At 51.9% G+C, this 25178-nt stretch overlaps 1 protein-coding gene across 6 annotated transcripts in view; it reads right to left on the bottom strand.

Moving 5' to 3' along the window:
* The window catches only part of Myo5c (myosin VC), a 69430-nt gene that overhangs the window by 10028 nt on the left and 34224 nt on the right, over window positions 1-25178 (bottom strand). For 3 of the 6 annotated variants that reach the window (XM_021261059.2, XM_021261064.2, XM_021261054.2), the window contains exons 22-37: window positions 24209-24373; window positions 23250-23343; window positions 21406-21469; window positions 20505-20685; window positions 18525-18618; window positions 18214-18277; window positions 18050-18130; window positions 16989-17193; window positions 15696-15789; window positions 15502-15559; window positions 15264-15399; window positions 14233-14320; window positions 8264-8362; window positions 7090-7244; window positions 4854-4943; window positions 2385-2535 (exon numbers count right to left, since the gene is read on the bottom strand). In XM_021261059.2, the coding sequence (XP_021116718.1) occupies window positions 2385-2535; window positions 4854-4943; window positions 7090-7244; window positions 8264-8362; window positions 14233-14320; window positions 15264-15399; window positions 15502-15559; window positions 15696-15789; window positions 16989-17193; window positions 18050-18130; window positions 18214-18277; window positions 18525-18618; window positions 20505-20685; window positions 21406-21469; window positions 23250-23343; window positions 24209-24373 (1819 nt within the window). Of the gene's footprint in view, window positions 1-1963; window positions 2247-2384; window positions 2536-4853; window positions 4944-7089; window positions 7245-8263; window positions 8363-14232; window positions 14321-15263; window positions 15400-15501; window positions 15560-15695; window positions 15790-16988; window positions 17194-18049; window positions 18131-18213; window positions 18278-18524; window positions 18619-20504; window positions 20686-21405; window positions 21470-23249; window positions 23344-24208; window positions 24374-25178 lie in introns of all 6 variants that reach the window. The other 3 variants (XM_013074316.3, XM_004835385.4, XM_021261049.2) reach the window with 2 other exon arrangements.

Here is a 25178-nt window from a genome sequence, read left to right as displayed (position 1 = left end):
CGAGAAGATAGCATTGGTAGAGTTCTTGTCCACATGGCCTCGTTGCTTGAGGGCTTCTCCTGGATGAGCTTCCTGTAAGCCGCATATGTCCTGAGGTGACCGTGAACAAAGATCCGTCACCTGTCACCTCCTGGCAGCACTGGGGGTGGTTTGTTCCCCTCAGTTACCAGGCTGAGGGCAGGCTTGGCTCACTCCTGCCACCCAGTGGGAAAGAGGACCCAGAGGCGCTGCAGGAAGTGCTTGGACAATGGGCTAAGTATGTGTGGAGCAAGGGGGATGAATGGCAATGCGTCTTTTACCTATTTCTAAAATGTAATCATTCACTGTAAATTTGAGCCTACTTTAATCCCTAGAATAACCATGAAAGATGCCAAGAGTTATGGTAAAATGCAATAGATAAATTAGAAAGGAATACTAAAAAATGTTCAAACAACGCTAAAGGCAAAGAAAATCATAGAAACAAAAACCAAGGGGGACAAATAAAAAATAATAAAATGGTAGACCCAAATCTAAATATTCCAATAACTGCATTAATTTAAAATGGTCTAAATACATTGATAAAAAAGACTGTTGGATCCAATTTTTAAAAAACCCCTATTTCATGCTGCGTAAAAGAAACTTCAAATATGATAAGCTGAAAGTAAAAGATGAGGAAAGATGTACTATGAAACACAAATCAAAAGAATCTGGAGTGGCTATATTCCAACCAAGAAGGCTCCAGGGAAGAGAACATTCCAAGGAAGGATAGAGAAAGATTTGCATAGTAACGACAGAACCGACTGTCCCCAGAGCCCCACCGGACTCCGACCAGAGCCAGTGGCAAAGTGCCCGGATGACATTTCCCATAGAGCAGCTCTGGGGCCTGTGAGATAAGACTGTGGGAGGCGTTACTTTCCTAGTTCATGGCCAGGGAGGAGTACAGTATGAGGATCTCCTTCCCAGCCCAGGGTGGACTACTCTGTGCCTGGTGCAACCACACAGCTGGTCGCCTTGCCTTTCCGTGCTGGTGCCAGAGAGCCCAGAGCTTGTTTTCAGGCTGCTCCGGCCTGTTTGTCCTCTGCTTGGCTCTTACTCCCCGCCATGCTCATGCTTTGGAGTCTGGCTGCTCGAGTTTTTGCTGTAAGACGCCTCCATCTCTGAGGGGCCCTGCCGGAGGTGCTGGGATGTCTGGTGGGAACACCTAGGGCCTCGGGTCTTGCCCCGTCACTTGAGTTCTTTTCCAGGGGCCCCACCGGGTCTTTAGGTTTTGGTTGGGTCTCATCTATGGCTTGGCTTTACCCAGGCCTCTGCCCCAGCCTCAGACTGTTCCCGGCCTGGGTGGAGCCCAAGGGAGAAGGGCCACTCCACTCTGTCTGGAGACTGCATGGGATTGCGGCCTGGGTCGGGGCGCCCAAGTCCGAGTCTCCCCAGTGTCAAAAGCACAGCGGGCGCCTCCCGCGTTTTTCTTGGCTCCAGATGCCTTCCCCTGGCACCTCAGACCTTTTCATCCCTGTGTGAGCGTCCTCTCTCCCGGGGTCCTGCTCCCTGAAAGGACCTCTGCCTAATCAGATGGGGCCCGAGGGTCCCCTCCCAGCAGCGTCACTGTGCCTTTGCCGCTGTCTGGTCTGGAAGGCTCCACTTTGTTTTTCTACCATGGCTCTGGTGTCCCCACCACTGTCCACGGCGACCGCTCGCTCTTCTCGAAGCACCTCCTTGTGACCTCACCACAGCGCCTTCCACCCTTCTTCAGCTGTCTGAGCTTCCTGAGGGCCGGTGCAGGGTCCTGGGGCTTTCCTGATGCTTCTGGTGCCCGCCAGCAGTGCTCCCCACAGAGAAAGTGATGGGGGACGGAATTAGCTAGGATGGGTCTCAGAGCACAGGGGGCCACCTCTGCAGGCTCCAAGTGTGGCCCTGTACACCCAGCCGAGTGCCCACACAGGGTCCCCGCGCTGCCTCCCCGTCACCCGATGACCCCTGCCCCCACCTGATCTGCATCCCCTTCCTGCAGGAGCACATGTCCTTGCGCAGGAAGAGGCTGTTCAGGGTCACAGCCCCGATGAGGTAGAAGAGCTGCTTTGCCACCTGCCGCACCAGCTCAGCATCCAGCCCACTCTGGCACATGGTGCTGTAGAAGTAGCTCAGCTGCTGTAGCACCGAGGTCATGGTGTAGGCATCCGTATCATCGATGCTGGATGAGCGCTTCCGGAAACCAGTGGGCTTGAGGCCTGAGAGGCCCTGCAGGCTCTCATACTCCAGCATGCCAGGCACTGCGGGCACAGGGACCAGGGAGGACGGGGCTCTGCAGGACACCGTCCCCGAGGGCGGCGGGTGTTGGGGAGAAGGGCAGCTGGGTCTCAAAGTCTCAGTGTTGCTGTTAGTGTTTTGGTCATCAGTTGTCTCCTTACCTATTATGGGCTGGATGTTATTCTCCATGACGACAATGAATTGATGATATATTCGTATGGCCACATCACTAAGAATCTGCCTGTACTCGGAAAGGTCAAAGTTTTTCAAGCAGTTCTCATTCTGATGTGGACTGTTATGCTTCATGAATTCCTGAAAGCAGTTGGGAGCACACAGATATTAGAATACTGCAGACATTAAAATGCTACCTAAACTGATGCTACCGTCAGCATCTATTGTAACTCGTGCACCTTAAAACTCAATATCTGACTTGTTGCAAATGAGCTCCTGAAGTTTATTTTCTGTAAGAGAAAACACTGATTCCTTGCATGACCTCAGCCCCTTCCCTGGAGCCTAGGGGAACACACAGAGAAGGGCACAGAAAAAGCTGAAAAGCACCCAGGAAACCAACTACTATGAGAGGCCAGTGGATACAGTTGCTTTGAACTCCAAGGTCCAGCCCCATCTGAGATTCTGTGTGCGGTGGACCGAGAGTTGTGCCCAAATTCACACTGGAGCCCTGGCCCCCCTCAACACAGCGTGGCTGCCCTTGGAGGAAGAGCTACTAGGAAGGAATTAGGGTCAAATGACATCGTGTAGCAGGGCCCAGGCCTCACAAAAAGGGATCCCAGGTTACCCAGCATGGTGGCCCCCTCCTGTCTTCCCAGCATTCCGGGAGGCTGAGGGAGAAGGATTGCAAGTTGAAGCACAGCCTGGGCAACTTAGTGACTCAGCATGAAGGCCCCGGGTTAAGTCATCAGTAGCACAGAGCGCTCTCTCCCTCTCTCCTTCTCTGTCCCTCTCAGCCCCGTGTGTGCCCAGAAAAACCCCAGGGAGAAGGTGCCCATTCTAAGCCAAGAAGAATCCCAGCAGGACCTAACCACACTGGTGCCCCGATCTCAGGATTCCGGGCTCCGGAAGGGGAGATCATAGTGGCTACTGGTGAAGCCATTGGTCTGGGGTACTGTTGACAGCAGTTCCTAGAAGGTGAAGGCAGTGTGTGTAACATATTCAAAGAGCTAAAAGGAAAGAGGCCTTTAGGAGCAGGACATGATGGGTGGGGGTGTGGCTGAGCGTTTCCCTGGTGTGCACAAGGCCCCGGGTTCAATCCTCAGCACTGGAGAAAAAAATAATGATGGTAGGCAGAGGTTAGATAGGACAGCAGAAAGTTTAGAAAAAAATAGTCACTGACTAGTGACTTGGATATGGAAAAGGGCATTCTCTGGGTGGCTGAAGGGACACAGAAAGGATCATGAAACCACAGGGCGGAGGAGGAGGTCAGTTTCCCCAACCGGGCTGAGCTGCGGCCTTCTCAGCCTCCTCTTGCCCTCTGCTGTCCTTCCGGTTCAAGGCTGGATGCCCTTTGCTCATTTCTCCTGTTTTACAGAAGCACTGGTAAGGTCAGCTCCGGGCTTTACTTTCTCCCATTGGGAGGACTGCGTTATCCACATGGAAGAAATGAGGTCTTAGATAAAAACATAATTGTGGGGCTGGGGATTTAGCTCAGTGGTGCCACCGCCTGCCTCAAAAGCAGAGGGACCCGAGTTCGATCCCTCGTACCAAAAAAACCAAAAACCAAAAACCAAAACCCCATAAAAAAAACAACCCATAATTGTGAAGTCTAAGTCTGAACTATAAAAGTTCGAAGGGAATATATTCATTGTCTTAGGGTAAGGAAGAGTTTCCCCAAGACACAAATCATGAATGAACAGGAATGGTGGATTTAAGTATATCAAAATTCAGAAACTGTTTATGACCAAGAACTCCATAAAATAAACTAGAAGACGAACCATGGTCTATCCCTTATATGTAAAGACCTCCTACAAACCAACAAGAAAAAACTCAACCCTAAGAAAAACAGAGAGAGGGTGTGGCCAGCAAATTAAAGGGAAGCCCACATGACCAGTAAGCCCCTGAACTAACTAGTAATCAGGTAAGTGCAACTGAAGCAAAGAGATATCATTTTATACTCATTAGACCAGGAAAGAATGAAACAACTATCGATACCAAGTGGTGGTCAAAGTGTGAGACCCTGGAAACCTCACACAGGGCTGGTGGATTATAAGGTGACACCAGGGAAGAGAGCCAGGGAGACCCTGAAAGCCGCTTTGTCACTTGAGTTCCAGGAATTCCTGAAGATAACCAGCCTTCACAACGTCAGCTCCTGAAATGGAGCTGCATGCAAAGAAGTCTGCTTACAGGTTACAGAATAGTCAGAATCCCTGAGGAGTCCCAGAAAGCGAGCCCACTGCGCCAGGGGGTAAGAACTGCAGACTGCCCCAGCCAAAGGGAAGTCCAGATCAGAAACTTGCCCACCGACTTCAGAGCAGAGCAACCTGGCCTGGCTGTGCCGAGGCCGAGCTTCCGGAAGTCTCTGCCTGTGGTGGATGCCTGGAGTCGACAGGCGATCTGCACCTGGCATCCTGGGATGCCAGCATGTCCCCATCCTGAGCCCCGTGTCCCATCCCTACCTCTTCTCCACTGTATTGCTTCAGGCAGTTGAGGAAATGACAGGTATTGGACAGCCAAAAGGACAGCATCTCAAAGTCTTCTAGATGTTCCTTAAAACACAAGAAGGGGTCAGCGTCTGATCACTGAGGCGAAGAGAGACGCGTCCTATCCCACCTGTTCGCACGTTGGCGGTGTCTGACCCAAAGTGATTTTTCTCTCTTGCACTCAAGCCCCAATCACGTGCTGCTGTGACAAGAGCTCTGGAGACGTGCAGGGGCGAGGGTCTTCTCGATGGGCTCACGCCCTGGAGGGGAGGGCAGGCGCCCCAGCTGGAGGACCCGGAGGACAGTGGCCGTGGGCCCAGTGACCCAAGCTTAGGGGACAGAGAGGCGGTGCAGGACAGGACAGGGGTGAAGACCTGGTGAGGGAGGAGGAGGGCACCCTCAAGGGAAGGGTGGAGAGAGGAGAGGCTGCCAGGAGAGCAGCCTGTGGGGATGGCAGGGGAGGATGAGCAAGAAGGCAGGGTGCAGTGATCGGACGCAAGAGGGAAGCAGAGGCTGGAAGACGGGAGAGGAGTGTTCCAGGGGCCAGTGCTTAGGATCCCATCAGTTTCAGGAGACCAATCCCAAAGCGGTGCTACTGGACCAGCAGGAGGGGTCCTGGTGTCTATCCAAGGACAGGATGGCTGTGGGTGGGGACCTAGGGGACGGCGGGACGAAGCCCTTGTGCCAGGCATCTGCTGGTGCCCAGACGCTTGGCCAGAACTGCAGAGTGGCCAGATGGGCAGACACTGTGCCCACGGCCAGAGCACCATGCAAGTCTGCCTGTCTTCAGAAACCCTATGCAAGAGAACACACACAGGGAAGTCAGCGTGCTGGGAGCTCGTCCATGGCCGCTGGGGTTCCCAGGAAGACCGCGACTGCAGCATCCCGCAGGAAGCAAACGCTCGCCTCCTCTCCATCCGAATGAAGAAAGGGTCCTTGGCATAAACCGGTTTTGGAGGGTCGGGAGAATGACAATATTCTGACTTCTCTGTAACTCTTATTATTCTTCCCTCTTTCTACTCTTCACAATAGGACTGAGCTCCTCTGGAATACAGATTTGCTGGAAGTGAGGTTGGTCTCCTCTAACCGAAACGTTTAAATAGGTCCCTGTATCAGGCGATGCTCCCCTGAGTTCACTGCCCCTCCCTGTGTGTTAGAAAACTCAGAACACTGGACTCCTAGCATAACTGTGCCCGGATAGTCGCTTCCTAGAAAGCGGAAACCGCTTTGTCGCTGTCTCAGCTTACTGTGGTAATGGAACTACACACTTGGAGGAGCAGAAATCTGATCCTGAGCCCCATCAACCGTGCTTCCAGCCTCTGGGGGGTTGGCTGACCCAGGGTCCCAGTGAACTGGGATCACAGAACACTTCTCCTGCAGGGCTACCATTACTGTCAGCAAGGATCTAGGTCAGTCCAAAACATATCTGAGCTGGGCGTGGTCAGCACGCCTGTCATCCCAGCGCTCTGGGAGGCCGAGGCAGGAGGATCTCGGATCTCGAGTTCAAGCCCAGCCTGGGCAACTAGCAATTTAACAAGACCCTGAGTTAAGAAGTAAAAAGGGCTGGGATGTAGTTCCGTGTGAAGGCCCTGAGTTCAATCCCCAGTACCAGAGAACAACTGATACTTATTTACAGTTCCTTTCTTCCTTATCACTTAAGAGGGAAATCTCGGGAAGCCAGGAGTGCTGTAGGACTTCGCTGCGGCCCGCAAGCAGTCGGCAGTCAGCCTCCTCCTGCTGCGGACACGAGCCCCTCCCCCTCTTCTTCCTAGTCCGTCCACGTCACTCCGGCGATCGCTCCTGAGAGTGGGCGGCACCTCCACGCCCCGGCAGGCCCCTCCCACCCAGGGCCTAGGCTCGTGTCCTTCGTCCTTCCGAGAGGCCTGGGCGGGCCGGGAGTAACCTGGGTGCTTTGGGGTCACCGCGCGGGTAGACCCAGGCCTGGCGCCCTGCCCGCCTTCGTCAGCACGCGTGTCTGCGGCGAGGAGGCAGGCACCCCCGCCTCGGGGGCCGAGCCTGTGAAGCCACTACCCATGAGCGCGGGGCGTCTTCCGCGCCTGGATGGCTGGGTCCCACTGCCTCCCACGCCGGCCGCGTGGCCGTACACTCGTCCCTCACGCTCCGGAGGGGGCAGAGGTGGGCAGAGAGGGAGCTCAGGGGCTGGGGTTTGGGACGCGCTCTCCTGCCTCCCAGGCCCGTGGGCGCCGCCTACCTTCACCACCTGCTTGATGGCGCTGATGGTGCTGTTCATGAGCGAGCGCACCATGGCCGCGTCGTTCTGGGCGTCGGCGTAGCGCACGCACATGAGCAGGAGATGCGCGGGCAGCCCGGGCATCATGTTCACGACCACGCCGCGGGGCTTCAGGTCTGCGGAGAGACAGGCGTGGGGCGCTGCCGGGCGCTGTCCCCAGAGCTGCCACAGGCCAGGCTGGCCGGGCTCTGACCCTGCAGGGCCCTGTGTTCCCTTTGAGGGATCCAGTTCCCGCGTGGCGGATACTTAGGGGATCTGGGCCCATCTGCAAAGGACTTGCTCCGTCTCCGGTCTCCGGGGAGACGGAGAGCTCCCCTCTCTGACCTGAGAGAGGACGCCCGTCCCACGCACCCCACACCAGTCTCTAGGAGGGTGGGACAGGGGCGACCTCACTAGCCCTCGAAACTGCCCTGGACGGGTGGCCAGGCTGCAGAGGGGCCTGACTGGCCTGGGCCGGGGACAGCGTGGGACGAAGGGCAGAGGGGTCTCGGAGGAAGGGCTCAGCGAGGCCTGCAAGCTCCACGCTGTCCTGAGACAGGGAGAAAAGAAAGGGCCCCAGAGCTGGTGCCAGCGAGGGCGGGGAGAGAATGGGGGACCCCAGGGGACAGGGAAGGCCGCGCCCCGGCTCTCTACCTAAAGCTCTTGGGACCAGAAAACAGGATGGAAGGCGGGGCGCACACAGCGTAGCAGCGTCGTTTCTGGACCCACGCTCTGAGCTCGTGCCGTGGACGTCCCTGTGCTCACATAGTGGGGACGCCCTACCACGAAGCCTGCCAGTGGATGTCCCCAGATGTCAGGGCACAGAGCCACCGCTGCGTCACCCAACCCCTCTGCGGGACCCAAAGACAGGAGCTGCGTCTTCTACCCTGAGCCTGGGGTGGGCTCCAGAAGAGCAGGGTGGGGCTCCTGGTGGAGGACAGTTGGGACCCTCCCCGGGGAGGCTGGGCCCTGGCGGGAGGAGACCGGCTTCACTGCCATTACTGGGGCTGCCAGTGGCTCGGAGAGGGCAGAAGTCGAGGATCTGCTCCGTGCCCGGGGCGAGGACTCCAGTTGGGGTGGGGAAGGGCCAGAGTCTGGGCACTGACAGGCTCAGTCTTCAGAGGGAGACAGCAGACGTCTGGATCAGGGTCCCTACCCAGGATGAGGTTCTGGATGAGCCTGGCCTCGTCCTCCCTCTGGTACTGCAGCATGCCCAGGTACTCCTTGGCTTCCGAGGACGGGTGCGCGTCCTGGGCTGCAGATAGAGGCCAAAGTCAGCACACACTGGACACTGGTGCCCCCACCTCTGAGAGCTCAGTGCTGTCTTGCGTGCCCGCCGCCCTGAGCACTCTCTTCTGTTCTGGGGATGCGCAGTGACAGCCACTGAGGCTGGGCTGAGCTGTCTGGAAGGGTCCCCCGAGCCCTGAAGGTCTCCACACAGCAGAGTGGGGACAGGAAAGATGTCACCTGTCCCCAGGGTGCTGCGCCGTTGTGCAGGAAGTGAGTCGCCAAGCCCTAGTCCTGACCACGGCCCCGCCCATTTCCCCCGCGGCTGCTGTGAGGACTCACCAGCAACAGAGCGGCTTGAAACAGCACATTTTCAATTTTCTCTTTGGAGTTTGGGACTGAACTCAGGGCCTTCCAAATGCTAAAGGTGTACTCCACTCTGCTGAGCTGTGCCTCCAGAACCAACACAACTTCTAGTTTTACTGTGCTAGGGTTCAGAGGTCAGAAATGGGCTGGAGGCCGGAAGTTGAAAACTCAGCCACTGGGCATTGCTAAGTGCTACCTGCTCCAGGCTGCTAAGTTTTGGGCAATTTGTTATGCAATCCTGGATAGCAGGTCCAGGCAGGGAAGCAGACAAGCTGAGCTGGAGGTGACAAGAGAAAAGCAAAGGAAGCAGCATCAAGGAAAACAGGCCTGCGGTCTGGAAGACAGCGAGGATGGGGTGGATTTGCAGTCTATGCAGAGAGGTCCAAGCAGGACAGGCCTGTCCCCTCTCCCCTGGGGCAGAGCATGCATCATTTATTAGTGAAAGGGAAAGAGCTGTTTGGTTTGGACTTTTCAGACCTGAAGTAAGAGGTGAATGCATAAGAATAAAGGATAATGTGTAAAGAACTAAACACAGGAAGAGGAACAGATGGTCGCAGACACAGCCTCAGCAGGGACAGCTGGGAGGGAGAGGGGAAAGGGACAAAGAACAAAGGAAAGAAGGTAGGAAGAGAGCAGAAGCCAGGCAAGGTCAGGGACTCCGGACCAGGGATGGAGCGGGTTCCTTCCCTGGGGCCCAGGGGACTCTGGATATGGGTTCCCCCGGGGCTTGGGACCTCTGCCTTCTCCTCAGAGAGTGCCAGATGTTACTGAGCCTAGATACGTGATGGGGAAAAGCAGCATTTCAAAGCAACTAATTCAGAAAATTTTCATGGTTGTACTTTTAAAAAATGAATGTTGTGGAATACAAGGGAAACCGTCCTACGAGGGACGTTTCCAGCTGTGAATGCCCACATGAGAAAAACAGACAGAGCCCAAGTAAGTAACCTAATGATGCACCTGATGGGCTGAGAAAAACAAGAACAATCCAAATCCAAAGCTAGCACAAGGAAGGAAATTATCAAGATCAGGGCAGAAATCAATGAAATTGAGACTAAAAAATATACAAAGAACCAACAAATCAAAGAGCTGCTTCTTGAAAGAATAAACAAAATAGATAAACCCTTAGCCAGTCTTACCAAACAAGGGTAATAAAAGACCCAAATCAGTGAAGTTAGAAATTCAAAAGGCAAAATCACAATAGACTCCACTGAAATCAAGATTAGTAACTACTTTGAAAACCTGTACACCAATAAATTGGAGAATCCAGAAGAAATGAATAGATTCCTTGATATACATGAATTATCAAAATTGAACCAAGAAGGGGCAACCCATTTTCTGGTTCCCCTTCTGTCTCTCTGAGACAAAAGCTATGTTTCTCTCAATAAATTTTTCTTACTCTCTTTTTTTTTTTGGTACCGGCGATCGAACTCTGGTCCTTGCACTTGCACAGCAGGTGACGAAACCACTGAGCTAAATCCCCGGCCCTAAATTTTTCTTAGTCTTAAAAAAAAAAAAAACCAAGAAAATATAAAAACCTTGAATAGTCTAATAATAGGGAATGAAACTGATGCAATAATAATTTAAAAACCTGCCAACTAAGAAAAGCTCAGGACCTGATCAATTTACCACTGAATTCTACAAAGACTTCAGGAAAGATCTAATACCGTCCAATACTCCTCAAACTCTTCAGATGAAATGGAAAGGGAAGCAGTACTCTCAAAGTCATTCCTGGAAGCAAGCATTACCCTGATTCCAAAATCAGACAAACAGCCAGCCAAAAAGGAGAACTATAGGCCAATCTCTCTCTTTTTTTATTTTGGTACCAGGGATCGAACTCAGGTCCTTGCACTTGCGCAGCAGGTGGTGAAACCACTGAGCTAAATCCCCAGCCCCTAACGGCTAATCTCTTGAATGAACATAGATGAAAAATCCTCAACAAGAAACTGGGAAACAGAATGCAACAAATCATCAAAAGGATCACACATCATGACCAAGTAGGCTTCATTCCAGGGATGTAAAGATGGTTCAACATATGCAAATCAATAAATGTAATACATCACATAAACAGAAGCAAGGACAGAAATCACATTATCAACTCAGTAGGTGCAGAAGAAGCCTCTGAGAAAATCCAACATCTGTTCATAATAAAAACTCTGAAGAAAGGGCTGGGGATTTAACTCAGTGGTTTCGTTGCCTGCTGTGCAAGCACAAGGACCCTAGTTCGATCCCTGGTACCAAAAAAACAAAACAAAACAAAAACTCTGAAGAAAATAGGAATAGAAAGACCTTATCTCAGTCTGATAAAAGCCACTTAACGATAAACCTTACGCCAACATCATATTGAACGGGGAAAGGTTGAAAGATTTCCCTCTAAAATAAGAAGCAGGACAAGGAATTAGAATTACTATCACCACTCCTGTTCAACATAGTACTCCAAACATTTGCCAGAGCAGTCAGGTAAGTGAAAGAAATAAAAGGGACAATATAGGAAAGGACAAGTCAAATTATCATTATCTGCAGATGACATGATATTCTACACAGAAGGCCCAAAAATGCCACCAAAAGACTCCTAGAATTATCCAAATTCAGTAGTGTAGCAGGATACAAAATGAACACACAAAAAAATAGTGTTCCTGTACACCAATAATGAACTCACTAAGAAATAAATTGGGGAAATAGTATACACAATAGTATTAAGAAAAAATGAATACTTACGAAGTAACCTAACGAAGGGGGTGAAAGACTTCTACATTGAAAACTATAGTACTCTGAAAAAGGAAATCAAGAAGAACATCAGAAAATGGAGAGCTATCCCCGGTCACTGGATAGGCAGAACCAATATAGTCAAAATGGCCATGGTTCCAAAACTGCTATACAGCCAGGGATGTAGCTCAGTGGCACTGCGCCTGCCTCGAAAGAGCAAGGTCCTGAGTTTGAGCCCCAGCACCAAAAAAAAACCAACCCCAAAACAAAACCCCCACAAAACTGTTATATAGATTCAACACCACCTCAATCAAAATGCCAACAGTGCTCCTGAAAGAACTAGAGAAAAAAATCCTAAAATTTACATAGCACCAGAAGAGACTCAAAATAGCAAAACAAATTCTGGAAGCAAGAGCAAAGCAGGAGGCATCAGAATCTCAGATTTGAAGTTATACTACAAAGCTACTGTGATAAAAACAGCATGGTACTGACACAAAAACAGGCATGAGGATCAGTGGAATGGAACAGGAGAAGCAGAAACAACCTCAGGCACATTCAGCCATTTGATCTTTGACAAAGGGGCCAAAAAGGTACGCAGGAGGAAAGACAGCCTCTTCAGCAAAAGCTGGAAAACTGGCTGTCCACATGTAGAAGATTGACTCTAGATCCATATCTCTCACTGTGTACTAAACTAAAATAAATATGGATCTAAGGTCTAAATGTTAAAACAGAAACACAATCTGCTGGAAGACAAAATAGGCAAAAGTCTAGAAGACACAGGTGTGGGCAAGGACTTCCTGAACAGAACCCCCAGGTGCATAAGAAATTACACCACGAATCCACAAATGGGATCATACCATATCACAGTAAAAAGCTTGGCACAGACTGGTGCAACCACTGTGGAAATCAGTATGGAGATACCTCAAAGAACTAGGGCTGGAGGTCCCATTTGATCCAGCTATTCCCCGGCTGGGGATCTTCCCCAAAGAATGAAAAGCATCATACCACAGCAATATATGTGCACCCATGTTTATAGCAGCACAGTTCGTAATGGCTAATGCTTGGAAACAGTCCAAGTGCCCATCAACTGGAGACTGGATAAAGAAGATGTGGGGTTTTTTTTTAATAAAATGGAGTACTACTCAGCCATAAAGAATGAGAAACTAGAGTCATTTATAGCTAAATGGATGCATATTGAGGCCATACTCTTAAGTGAAATAAATAGGACACACGTGTAAATACTAAATAGTTTCTCTAGTGTGAGAAACTGAAAGTGTAAATAAGGTTTAAAATGATTAAAACCAATAATTGATAATTTGAAATAGGAAGAAAAGGTCCAAAGGGATAGGGGTGGTCTGAGGGGAAGGGGAAAGGAAAGGAGGGAAAGGAAAAATTATGAGAAAAGAAAAAATGGAAATGAACGCTATGTAAATAGAGAAGGGTGGAGGGGGTGAAGGGCACACAGGGAATGGGGAAAAAATAAGAACCAAGATATATCATGTGGTACAAGCACCCAATGATAAATGTAAACGTATTGTATACCTAAAATGTACCAATAAAAGAATTTAAGAAAAAAAAAGCAGCTTCTGCACAGCAAAGGAAACAACCAATAAAGAGACAACCTACACAATGGAAAAAAATTTTTGCCAGCTATTTCTGTCAGAGGACCAATATCTAGAATATATAAAGAACTAAAAAAATTAGATCCCCCTATAAAAAGATCTAATAAAAAATGAGCAACCGAAATGAATAGACACTTGTCAGGAGAATAAGTACAAATAGCCAATAAACACATGGAAAAATATCCAACCTCACTGACCATTAGAGAAATGCAAATTAAAACAACACAGATTCCATCTTACTCTAGAAAGAATGGTCATCATCAAGAAATTAAATACCAAAAAAAAAAAAAGAAAAGAAATCAAATACCAACAAATGCTGGTGAGATTGTGGAGGAAAGGGGAACTTTTTTATGTTGTTGTGAATGTAAACTAGTACAACCACTATGGAAATCGTATGGAGATTCCTCAGAAAACTAACAGTAGAAATTCCATTGACCCAGCTATTCCCCTTCTAGGAATCTTTCTGAAAGCATTAAAGACATCATAATACAGTGATACACGCATACTCATGTTTACAACAGCTCAATTCATAATAGCTAACACTTGGAAGCAGCCTGTATGCCCATCAGCAGATGATGGATAAGGAAAACATGGTGTTTATACACAGTGGAGCACTACTCTGCCATAAAGATAATCTTGAGTTATTTGTAGGACAATGGATGCACCTCTAGACCATAGTGTTAAGTGAAATAAATCAGACACTCAAGCTTAAATATTGCATGGTTTCTCTTATATGAGAAACTCAAAAATAAATAAAGAGCAAACTAAAAGATAGATGATAGGAAATGGAGAGAGATTTTTTGCAAAACGGAAGAGGACCAAGAGATTGAGGGAAGGAAGGAGAGGAAGGAAAGGAGGTGAAAAACAGAACTGAGGTGTGTTAGGTACACGTACCAACTCCCCACAATGAATGTAATCATTACGTACTGCAAACACGGACTCGTAAAGGGGCACTCGCAAAGGAGAGGTTAAAAGCATTCGCTAGAGGGCGCCCCTGCAGAGGCCGGAGCGTGCCTGGGCTGATCAGATCCCAGGGAAGCGAGCTCTCCTTGCCCAGTGGGTCTTGTCTCCAGCCCTTCCAAGCCCAACCCCTGAGAACTGTTCCTGGGGCTGCAGGCTTTGGACCAGACAGGAGACACGCGTTTCCGTGCATGTCGACCTTGGCCAAAGGCTCAGAAGACCAAGAAAGCGAATCTCATCTCCCCACCTGTTTCAATGGTCTTGGTTAGGGTCTTCACTTGGTCTTGCAGCTTTTTAATCACTCTGTCCTTCATGTCTAACTCTTCTTCAAGATCCTTCAGACATCAGAACACGGGTGTTAGCGCAGAAGCGTCTTCTTCTGCTTCTGTCTAACAGCTTTACTGAGCCACGGTCCACTCAGCCTGTAACTCACTCACAAAGTGCATGTCCCAGTGGGCTTCCCTGTAGCCAGAGCTGTGCTGCCACCACCTCTATCCCATCCCAGAAGCCTTCACTGTAACCTGAGCTGCCACTGTGGTCCCCAGTCCCTTCCAGCCCCATCTAGCACTCATTTACTCCCCACCCCCTTTGCCTGTTCTAAGGCATGTCATACAAGTGGCATCACAAGGCGTGGCATTCTGTGCCATAGCACGGTGCTCTCCATGCTCGCCCTTGTGCCAGCGCTTCCTGGCTTGTGCTGAGTGCGCCCTGCCGTGTGGATCTGGTACAAGACCCAGCTCCCTCTTGCTATCCAGTGATGCCCATCGCGGAGGAGTTAGAGCTCTGGGAGCGGGGCGCGGGCACCCGGCAGTCAGGAACCAGAGAAGCTGCTCAGAGCCCAGGCCCTGGGTCTGCTCTCCCTCCTGAGAAGGAGGCAGCCTCACCGGGCTGGGTTTGGCTTTGGACCAGGCAGTCACAGATACCCAGAAAGTTCCTATAAAGGCCGCACAGTGTTTCAGTTTTTCCTGAATTCTGAGCGTGCTTGGTTTTTGAGACAGAGTCTTGCTATGTAGTCCAGGCTGGCCTTGAACTCACTATGTGGCCCAGGCTGACCTTGAATTTGTGGTGATCCTCCTGCCTCAGGGTCCCAAGTGCTGGGGTTACAGGTGAGTACCACCACACCTGGCTGATTCACCAGTCTTTTTGAGACAAGGAAAAGGCCACTCTACCAGAAGGATGTTTGCTCTGCAGCTGCCATTGTGTGCTCTGGGGAGCGTGTTCCCCTACTGGCAACACTGGCACTCGGACAACCCCTGGGGTCCCATTCACAATTCTTACCCTGTTTTCCAAAGGGACGCGGGACTCTTCCCCTTCGGTCTCTGATGGCTCCTTCGGCTGCTCCCCAGCCTCCTGCCGTCCTGGGACGGAGCCCATCAGCCTCTCTTCCATTTTGGTGTCTCTTTCATTCTGGGCCCTGTGGAAGGCAGAGGAGATGTCCCCGCCAGTGTGACCATCACACGAGTGCTGCCGCCCCAAAGGCAGGGGACACCTGGGCTGACCACATGGTCACACTCACTTTTGCATCCCTTCCTCCTCATCCCCACATAGCAGGCTCCACAGCTCTTCTGGCTTCCCTGCGGTGAGAAGCCAGGTCAGGACAGTGGTGAGTGGGACATTGCTGCCCCCGATTCGGGTTGCTGTGAGAGTCAGGCTGTACGGGCGGTGGCTCTCTGAGTCCCTTCCTGGGGATGAAGCCTGGGGCTCCCTTACCTTTCACTGTCTCTGTTTGCTCCTGTAGGCGGATTTCAAGGTCTTGCCTCTGTTTCTCTAGCTCTGAAATTTGCTGTTTAAAGTCTGGGATCATCTTTGGAGAAGAATGACTGATGTTAGAATATTAGACACTTCCCTCTGCAAGCGTTCCGATCTCGGAAGCCAGCCACACTGTCCCCGCCCCCCTGCAGGACAGAGAGCTGTGCCAGGACTCGCTGAGGTTGGGAGCGGCTGATCACGGCTCCGTGTTCCTTTTCTTTGCTTTTCTAGCCTCAAGACCCATGCAGCTGTTTCGAGAAATCCCAGCATGCTCCTAGGAGTGGTGCCCACGGCCACTCGGGGAGGGCAAGGCGCACCTTGTGCAGTGTCCAGGCCCAAGAGACACGGCACATCCTCCTCTGGGAGTGGAAGGGCCACCTCAGGGCACGCTGCCTCTGATCTCAGCTGCGCTGCTCTGTGGCCCGGTCGGGATGCCCGGGCCTGTTCCTATCCCTTACCTTTCTATCTGCGTATACCTCAAGGCTGTCACCTGCACTCACTTGGGTAGAAGCCACCGTCCTGCTGTTCTGGGGCCTTGTCCTTGCCCAGCAAGGTTCAGACCCTGAGTAGGACCGGCCTGAACACCCCCGCTTCTCCAGAGCCATGGTGCGCCTTAATGTTTGGGTCTCTTTCCGAGGGATCTGGACTAGACTTAAACATCGCTTTTTTGTGTTTTGGGTTTTTTTGGTTTGTTTGTTTTTGGTACCGGGGATCAAACTCAGGACCTTGGGCTTTCAAGGCAGGCGGCGGAACCACTGAGCTAAATCCCCGGCCCTTAAACACAGGTTTAAGCATCCAGAGGCACAGTCACAGGGCTTGAGCCCCGTCAGACATACTGTCAGATCAAAGTGCTCTCCCGCTGGAGCCTTGTTGTAGTTTTATCTCCAGACCCAGTTATTTCACTTCCAGAGAAAGGAACTGACCAGCCCTCTGGGAGGCTGAAGCAGGAGGATGGCAAGTTTGAGCCCAGCCTGGACAACTTAGTGACTCACACCCTACCCCAAAATACAAAGTAAAAGGGGCTGGGGATGAAAGAAGGTGCTGGGTTCTGATCCCAGTACTGGTAAAAAGTGATTTAATGGGGTACATAGTGAGTCCAGGGCCAGCCTAAACTACAGAGACCCTGCCTCAAAAAACCAAAAAAAAATCCAACCCCCCCCCAAAAAAGATTTGAATCCAGTGTTTCACTGCCGAGGATCAGAGCAGACTCCACCCAGAACCACCCCAGCTCTGGCCCCAAGCTGGGCGCCGCACCATGTTCTCCGACATCAGCCTGGTGAGCTCGTGCCGCACGTTCTCGTGGACATTGCTCTCCTCTCGGAACAGCTTCTGCAGGTGGTTGATTTCCTGACTGAGGTGCACCACCTTGGCGTTCAGAGCCTCGATCTCCTTCTCGTAGTTGTCCTTCTGGGACTGGAAGTGGCTCTCCAGGACTCTGCAGAGAGGCCGAGAAATAGGCCTGGCTCCTGGGTGAGGGCAGCCAGGGTGGATACACAGCCGCTGGCCACCGTTAAGTTAGTTTTTCTCTCTTATAGTTTGAGACGTGTGCTGTGTAAGGGTGGAGATACGTGGTGCCCTTATCCACTGGCCAAAGCCCACAGGAGGAATAGCCCTGTGCCTGCCTCACGTGAAGTGGGCACTGGGGCAGGACTGGCACTATGAGGAGGCGAGGGACACATGGGAGCTCTGCATCCTTGCTCAGCCTTGCTAGGAACCAAAAACTGCTGCAGACAGTAAAGTTCATGAGTTTAAAGAAATGCCACAAACTCCTTCAATGTACCTAGATATCTATAGCAGATGGGGGCTAATTTATGTGACGGGTCCCGTTTTTACTCTGCAGGTTATGTATGGGTTGCACTGTTAGGCAGTTTGTCCCATGAAGAAGTCACTCCCGCTGGGCATGGTGGCACAAACCTGTTATCCCAGCGCTGAGGCTGAGGGAGGAGAAGCACCAGCTCAAGCCCAGCCCAGGCAACTTAGAGACTTAATGAGACCCTGTTTAAAGGGTGGGGATACAGCTTAGTACAAAGGCGCTGGGTTCCATCAGCACCAGGAAAAAAAAATCCCTATTTATCTAATTTGCATAGAAGTATCATCATGGCTATCAGGTCATCCTACTGTGAGAATTTTTTTTGGTACCAGGGCTCAAACTCAGGACCTTGTGCTTTCGAGGCAGGTGGCAGAACCACTGAGCTAAATTCCCGGCCCTCTACTGTGAGAATTTAATTGGTGTGTCAGTCTAAGTCCGGTGAACTTCTCACTTTTCTGTAGTTCATTATCTCTGAAAATCAAAACCACCCCAAGGGGCCTCTTACCGAGTTGCCTTCTTGAGCCCTTCATAAGCAAACCAGAGTTCGCCATCCTCATTCAGGTGCCCCAGGTCCTCCTCAGACAGCCTGAAAGACAAGCGGGGGAGAAGGACTCGTCTCGCCGCTGGTTCCACCAGCCTTCCCATGTCTGACGACACATAAACGATCACCTGCTCCTCATGTCTTCAATGTCGTAGCTCTCGAGAAGCTGTCTGGTGACCTCCGACATCTTTTCTGGAAGGAAAGGGAGGCCTGTCTCCATATTTGTGCATGATTCCTCTCCCCACACCCTCTCTGGGCCCAGGTTTCCAGTCTCATGGTCTTCAGCCAGGAACTTAGCAGCTGTCCAACCCGGTGACTGGCCGTCCAGATTATCAGACAGCCAGCCCGACTCCTGCTGGCAAGGATGGGCCTCCTCCAAGTGCCACATGCTGTGATGCATCCAGTCACCCCCAGTGCCAGCGAGGCTCTGTCCCGTTACCTCTCATTTCCCGCTTCTGTGACTGCACCAGCTTCTCCACGTCTATCTTCTGCATCTGTAGCAGCTCGATCTCCTTCTCGAACTCAGAGATGGTCTGGGTCACGGCCAGGGTGGAGCCAGGGAGAAGACACACAGGTCATGTTTGGTGCTGGACAAGGGGACCCGTGGGGCTCCCAGGCAGTGCGTCCTCCCCGCACCACTGAGTGGAAGGTTAGGTGGCACATTCAGGGGCACATGCCAAATTTTGGGGGCCCACACTCCTGTCCAAAAGCCCTGCTCCCCTTCATAATGTTCTGGTAAATGTCCTCAGTCCTACTTGTATTTGCTTTTTTTAGGGTGATTATAACATAAACAACTTGATAACAACTGGTTATTTTCTTTCAAAACCAGACCTCTTTACCTGTCACGTTAGAGTCTGAGCCCGAGATGCAGCCACCCAAGGGCAACGAGCGACACCTACTGGTGCCTCACGCCAAGGCCCTTTCAAGACCTGGCAGCTCTAAAACAGACCGGGCAAATGGCAGCAGACTCCCCGCCACAGCTGGGCCTCCGCTGCCCAGGTCCAGGCGGCACAGGGACCTTCCTACTCCAGTCCCCTGCTTTTAGCCAACATGGACCAGGGCTTAGAGAAGACGGGCAGCTGGGCTACAGAGTTCAGGAGCCACCAGACTGTCTCTGAGAAGCCACGGCAGGCACAGAGCGTCTGCAGTCTTACACATCGGCCACCACTGCGCATACATCCAGGCTCTGGAAATTGACAATGAAGTGTTCTGCATATAAGAACTGGGGGACGCGTGGGATTCAGTTTTTTGGTGGGAAAAAATTAATGAAGCTTTGACTATCCAAGCATGGGTCACTGCTTTATTTACTTTCTAAATTTTATTTTTCTCAAGAGATTTTATATGTACTAATAAAAATTTAAAATATTTTAAAAAGAGAGTTTATTAAATTTCCTTGGAACACTTCTCTATTTTTATGATGATAAATGTAGATGACAACTAGTATTTTTGTGTATGATTAAGCCATTAAAAATTCCCTTATAGGGCCAGGATTTAGCTCAGTGGTTCTGCCACTTGCCTTGCAAGCACAAGGACCCGAGTTCAATCCCTGGTACCAAAAAAAAAAAATTCCCTTATAGGGCTGGGGATTTAGCTCAGTGGTTCCACCGCCTGCCTCGAAAGCAGAAGGTCCCGAGTTAGATCCCTGGTACCAAAAAAAAAAAAATTCCCTTATATGTTTTATTCCCTTGCAGCTTTTAAATTTTTAGTATAAATTGACGAAGTATAGTTGTATATACTTATGAGGTAGGAAGTAATGTTATGATCTACAAATACAATGTGGAATATTAAATCGGGCTAATTAACATATCCATCCCTGCAGATATAATACTTACTTTTTTTTTGGTACTGGGGGATCGAACTCAGGACCTTGCACTTGTGAGGCAGGTGGCGGAACTACTGAGCTAAATCCCTGGCAATACTTACGTTTTTGTGTGAGTGTGTGTGCTCACCTGTGTGTGGTAAGAACATTTGAAATTTGCCCTCTCAGAAGTTTTGAAACATACACTGTTCCATTTTTAAGCACATTTGCCAAGCTGTGCAATGGATGATTGTTTTCGTGGAATTCCTGATAACAGTTTAAGCGGGAGATTCTGACAATAAAGTAATTTAATTGTAATAAGGGGTTTATAGATTTGTACCATGATGATACAGTAAGGGTTCACCCCGACTTATAATTCAGGTTGGACATATTCTCCAAGGCACATATTTAGCTGCCTACCAAATGCAATGTCGTGGAAGTCAGAAAGCTAACTGCAGCACTCGAAACGCAGGTGCTGCTGAATCACAGGAGCCGAGCCTCCGCCATGGACACCAGAAAGACCCAGGCTCCCGCCGCCATCAGCCTTTCCTCAGATGCCCCCACTGCCCACTGCTGTCCTCGGGACTGGACCGCTGTCCCCCGTGGGTCACTGAGAGGTACCTTCGCCTGCTGGCTCAGCCGGGCCACCTCCCCCTTCAGGCTATCCCCAGCCACGTGCTCCTCCTCCAGCTCCTGCCTCAGCTGCGCTTTCTCCTGCTGCACAGCTCGAATTTCTTCTCTCAGAGACTGCAGCTGCTTCTCGTAGTCTTGAGCTTTCAGCTCGAAACTTTTCTCGAGAAGTCTAGGCAGCAAAGGAGAAAAGCATTCATTTAGAATTGACTCGAGAGTCTTTGAAGTCGAACAACGCACATTTGGGAATAATGAGGGGAGCCCCCCCTGTGCCCTACGGGAAGACAGACTTGTCAGGAGCTGCTGTGGCAGTGCCTGTTCCCCAGGTAAAGGCACTTCCGCTCCTCCGTTCCAAGGACCCTGCAGGGGCTTGGTTTGATCCTGGACAAATTAATAAAGGTTGAGCATCCCTCGATTGGAAAAGTCAACATCTGAAATGCTCTAAAATCCAAAACTTGCTGATCACCAACATGCTGCTCAAAAGGTTTTGGACTGGGAACACTTCCAGATTTTGGAGTTTTGGATGAGGGGTGCTCAGGTGGTCAGGTCTAAGCAATGACTCCAAAATATTAAAAAAAGCTTCAAACTCTGAAATGCTTCCAGCCCCAAGCATTTTAGGACAGATAGCCAGACCCCAGAGCCTCTGGAAAGTTGCGGGCCTGGCCTTTCAGAAACTGTAGACTATGCAGCAAACCCAGGCGCCGGGAAGTGCACCGGCCCCCAACTCCCATGGAAAGGTGCCCAGCGCGGACCGAGGCCTCAATCTCTCACTCCCGAGGACAGGCACAGCTCAGCCTGCCGCATCATGCTGTGCTACACACAAGCCGAGAGGAGAAGCAGAAACAGCAAGCGAGCAGGAAGTGGCACCGCGAAGGGGTGCCAGCTCCCATACGTTCTCTGTCGTTCCTCTCTCTGCACGTCGTCGAAGAGCTGCTTGGTGAGGTTGTCCATTTTTTCTGTGCAAAGAGAAATAAGAATATTTCTTTGAAATACAGCTGCCAAACCCATGCCTGATGGTCTTGTGTCACGTTTAGGGACGCGCGGGTGTAAGAGCCATCACATGGTGCTCCTTGCTGCTGGGCTTCAGATGAGAGTGACACTTTTTATAAACCAGAAATGGAGATGGAGGCTTTGGAAAAGTACAAATGTGTAGCGTTGGAATCCGTGACTAAACTGCTTTGTTTATAGTACTTTCATTGGGCTGACTATTGTCTGTTAGAAGCTTTAGGAAAATAAGTGCCCTCAGAAGTAGAAGCCCTTTCGGGGGAGATAGTAAACGGACAACAGACTCAGTGTGGCAGATGCTCTGGTGTCACTTTGGCATCCAGAGGCACCGTCTTGTGTGTTGTAGGATTCTGAGCGGCAGCCCTGGCTTCTATCCCCAGCAGCCAGTAGCATCTCTCTCTACCTGCAACAAAAACCTCTCCAGACCTTATCTAATGTCCCCAGGAGGGGGGAGGGACAGAGCACCCCAATAACCAGAGGACAGCACGGTGTCGCCTGCCCTCGAGGCAGAAGCGGGAGAGCCAACGAGCTTCACACAGTCAGTGGGTGAAGGGGAGCTTGCCTGGCAGGAGTCACCAGGCTGGGGCCAGTCCACAGCCATGATGGCCCTGCATCCCTGACCCATCAAAGTGACGTCCCTACTCACAGTCAACTGACACCTGAGGGAAGTCGAGGCAGGGGAGGGCCCAGTGACAAGTCTCCAAATAACTCAAAGAACAAAAAAGCCAGCGGGGGCCAGGGATTTAGCTCAGTGGTGCCGCTGCCTGCTCCCCAAGTGCAAGGACCCAAGTTGGATCCTCTGTACCAAAAAAAAAAAAAAAAAGCCAGCGGGTCACTAGTTTGTCTAACACAGTGTCAAATGTCCCTGAATCGAATGTCGGAGTCAGACAGAAGACACTGGGGGACACTGAATCCTTGACTTAGAAGCCAATTCCCAGTTTACCAGAAGAACCAGCTCCAGGTCCGGGGTTGGCCACCTTGGTGAGAGCACTTGGTGCTTCTCAGGAGGCTGTGAACCTATCCACCCAGACACTTCAGTTTTGGGAGTTTTCCTGAGTTTAAATGCTTGCCTGGGAGATTGCACTTAGAGAAGCTAGAAAAAAACATGACCACTGCCCAGCAGTGGAGTGGATTACAAAGAGACAGGCAGTGGGCGGAGCGGATGCCCTGGGTCCAAGGTCCCTGCCTGCCCAGCTGCTCCTGACATTTCCTGGGCCCGGGGTGCTGCTCCCAGCCTCATCTGAGCCACCCCTGCTGCTAGCACCCCCAGGCACACCCCCACCTCCCGGAGAGAAGCACTGTGTGGACACCCTGGGCAGAGAGGGGCAGCAGTGTGGGAGGCAGCAGGTGCAAGACCTCCTCTCCTCTGACTCTGAAGGCCTTCTGAGAGGCCACGGGAAGTGCTCCTGTCGAGCTGCACCTGAGAACACATTGTCCTAGACACCACACGGGTGCTCCTGGAAGACACACCCAGCTCGCTGCTCCAGGAAGGACATTCCTGAGGTACTCACGTCGCTGCCCGGCCCCCCTGTCCGCATCCTCAGACCCTCATGCAGACCGGATCTCCCACCCTGACGGTGTGGGCCTCTCCTGGAACTCACCTGCTGCCTCTGGACAACACCTGACTTGGTCCACACTCATCTCCATGCTGTCCTTGCCTGGTGAATTCCTCCACCGCCAGCATCACCGGCCCTCCCTGCACATGGATCTCGGGGCCACCTTGGTCTTTACCTTCCAGCTCCTGTGTCTTCTCTTGAAGCTTCAGCTGTATTTGTTCTTTCTGCATCTCCAGTTCTGAATTGTGCTTCTGCAGTGTTGCTAATTTCTAACAAGGGCAAAGAAAAAACAGAATAACTTCCTTTGAAAACCTCGCTTCAAGTTGGCCAGGGTTTCTAGGTGAAAGCTGTACGCTCCTGCTTTAGCTCTTTCTCCCCAGTTCCATATGTGGGGCTCGAGGTGACTTGGAGGCAGACACTGCCCTACGCCAGCCCCAGAAGGGCCAGGAAACACCGAGATCAGGAGGAGCTTTGGGAGACAGCCTTGCCCAGGCCAGCTCGAACTTGGCGGAAGCTCTGCTGCTGTGCTTCTGCTCGAGTGCCTTCGGGGGACCGGAAGGAGGGTGCGTGGGGCAGGAGGAACACTTGGGGACTGCCGCCTCCCAGCTGCGGCTCTGAGGGACCCTGGAGGTTCAGGCCAGGGACAGTGACGAAGGCCACCTCCTGGCAGCAGGTCCTCTCACGGGCATCTGGCTGAGTGATCTTGTCTGCCCCTCATCCCCTCAGGACAGTGACATCTGTCTGTGTGTCGTTCCCATCTCACATTCAGAGACGGGAGTGAACTGGCCGAGGCTGTCCAGCAGCTGGGCCCGGGTCTGAATCCAGGACTCTGCCTCCCTAGGTCTGTTGCTTTTCCCTATGCCACAAAGGTGAGATCTCCCCCTGCTTTGCACTGCTGTTTGGGAAGAGGCTTGCTGGGCTCAGGCCTGGCGGAGTCGGGATGGGCCCTGGAGGTACCCTGATATGACCCTCGGGGCTTGGTCCCTGGGAGAGACATCCTGCCCTTCCCTCTGCACAGCAGCCCCTCCCCACACCCTGTCCCGTCCCCTCCCCTGCACGTAGCCGCCTGCTCTGACCCCTGGGACGTGTCCCCCCGAGGAAGGAACCCTCGTGTCCCCATGAACACGACCACACCTGCTCCACAGCCTCCCTGTATCGCCTGTCCTTGTCCTCAGCGCTGTGCTGCTGGGCGGCTGCCCTCTGCAGCTCTGCCTCCAGCTTCTGAACCTTCAGGGTGTCGCTGGCCCGAAGGGAGGCCAGGCTGGTCAGCTTCTCCACCAGGCCATGGTTCTCCCTGTTCTGCAGGAAAGGGACGGGTTGGAGGTCTGCTTGTGGGAAGGATGCCATTCCCCGTCATGCCTGCCACCTCGTGGACATGCGGCGGGGCTTCTCCGGCAGGGGCTCGAGTACAGCTCAGGCTGGTGTGTGGGGTCCGCCCCATCCTGGCTGCAGGGTCCCCTCTGAGCCACGGCTGGGGCCCTAACTGACCCTGCAGCTTGGGGTGAGAGGCCACAGGGGCCTTGGGGACAGAAGGGGATGGCATGTGACGTAGAGAGGGATGGCGGCGAGCCAGGAGGGGCTCAGAGGAGCAGATCGCGTCCACTCCTGGTCTGGGGTGCGACTGCAGGACAGGACATCACCACCTGCAGACTTTGCCTGTGTCACGCTGCACACAGATGGCCACACAACAGCGGCCACGGGACCTCAGGGCTCGTCGGTGCCCAGCTCCCCACTCAGAGGCCTAGCCTGGGGGCTCAGGTCAGTCACAGGGACCTAGGGGCTGCAGAGCCAGGCCCAGGCGGCAGGAGGCTTTCCAGACCCACAGCTTCCAGCACAGACGGCAGATGGGCTTGTCCTACTGTGGGCACAGTGAGGATCCCACAGGCAAGTCAGAGTGTGCAGATAGTCTCCATGGACATTCGCGAAACGTACCCTGCCTCTCGGAGCACAGCTTCACACAGGCACAGGTCCTGGCAAGTGGTGCCAGGCTGGACCTCAGCACCTCTTCTTGCCTTGTGCGGAGAGCAACCTCTATGACCCCCTTTACAGTGTGTGTTTCCTAGCTCAGGTTGTCTGTGTGAGCTGTTTGAACCTCCTGATGGGT

The sequence above is a fragment of the Heterocephalus glaber genome, unplaced genomic scaffold (assembly GCF_053883595.1).
Source record: "Heterocephalus glaber isolate CG9 unplaced genomic scaffold, H.glaber_assembly_v1.0 deba00000122, whole genome shotgun sequence".
NCBI lineage: Eukaryota > Metazoa > Chordata > Mammalia > Rodentia > Bathyergidae > Heterocephalus > Heterocephalus glaber.
Note: the sequence above shows the minus strand (reverse complement) of the source record. Positions and strands in the feature narration are given on the sequence as shown.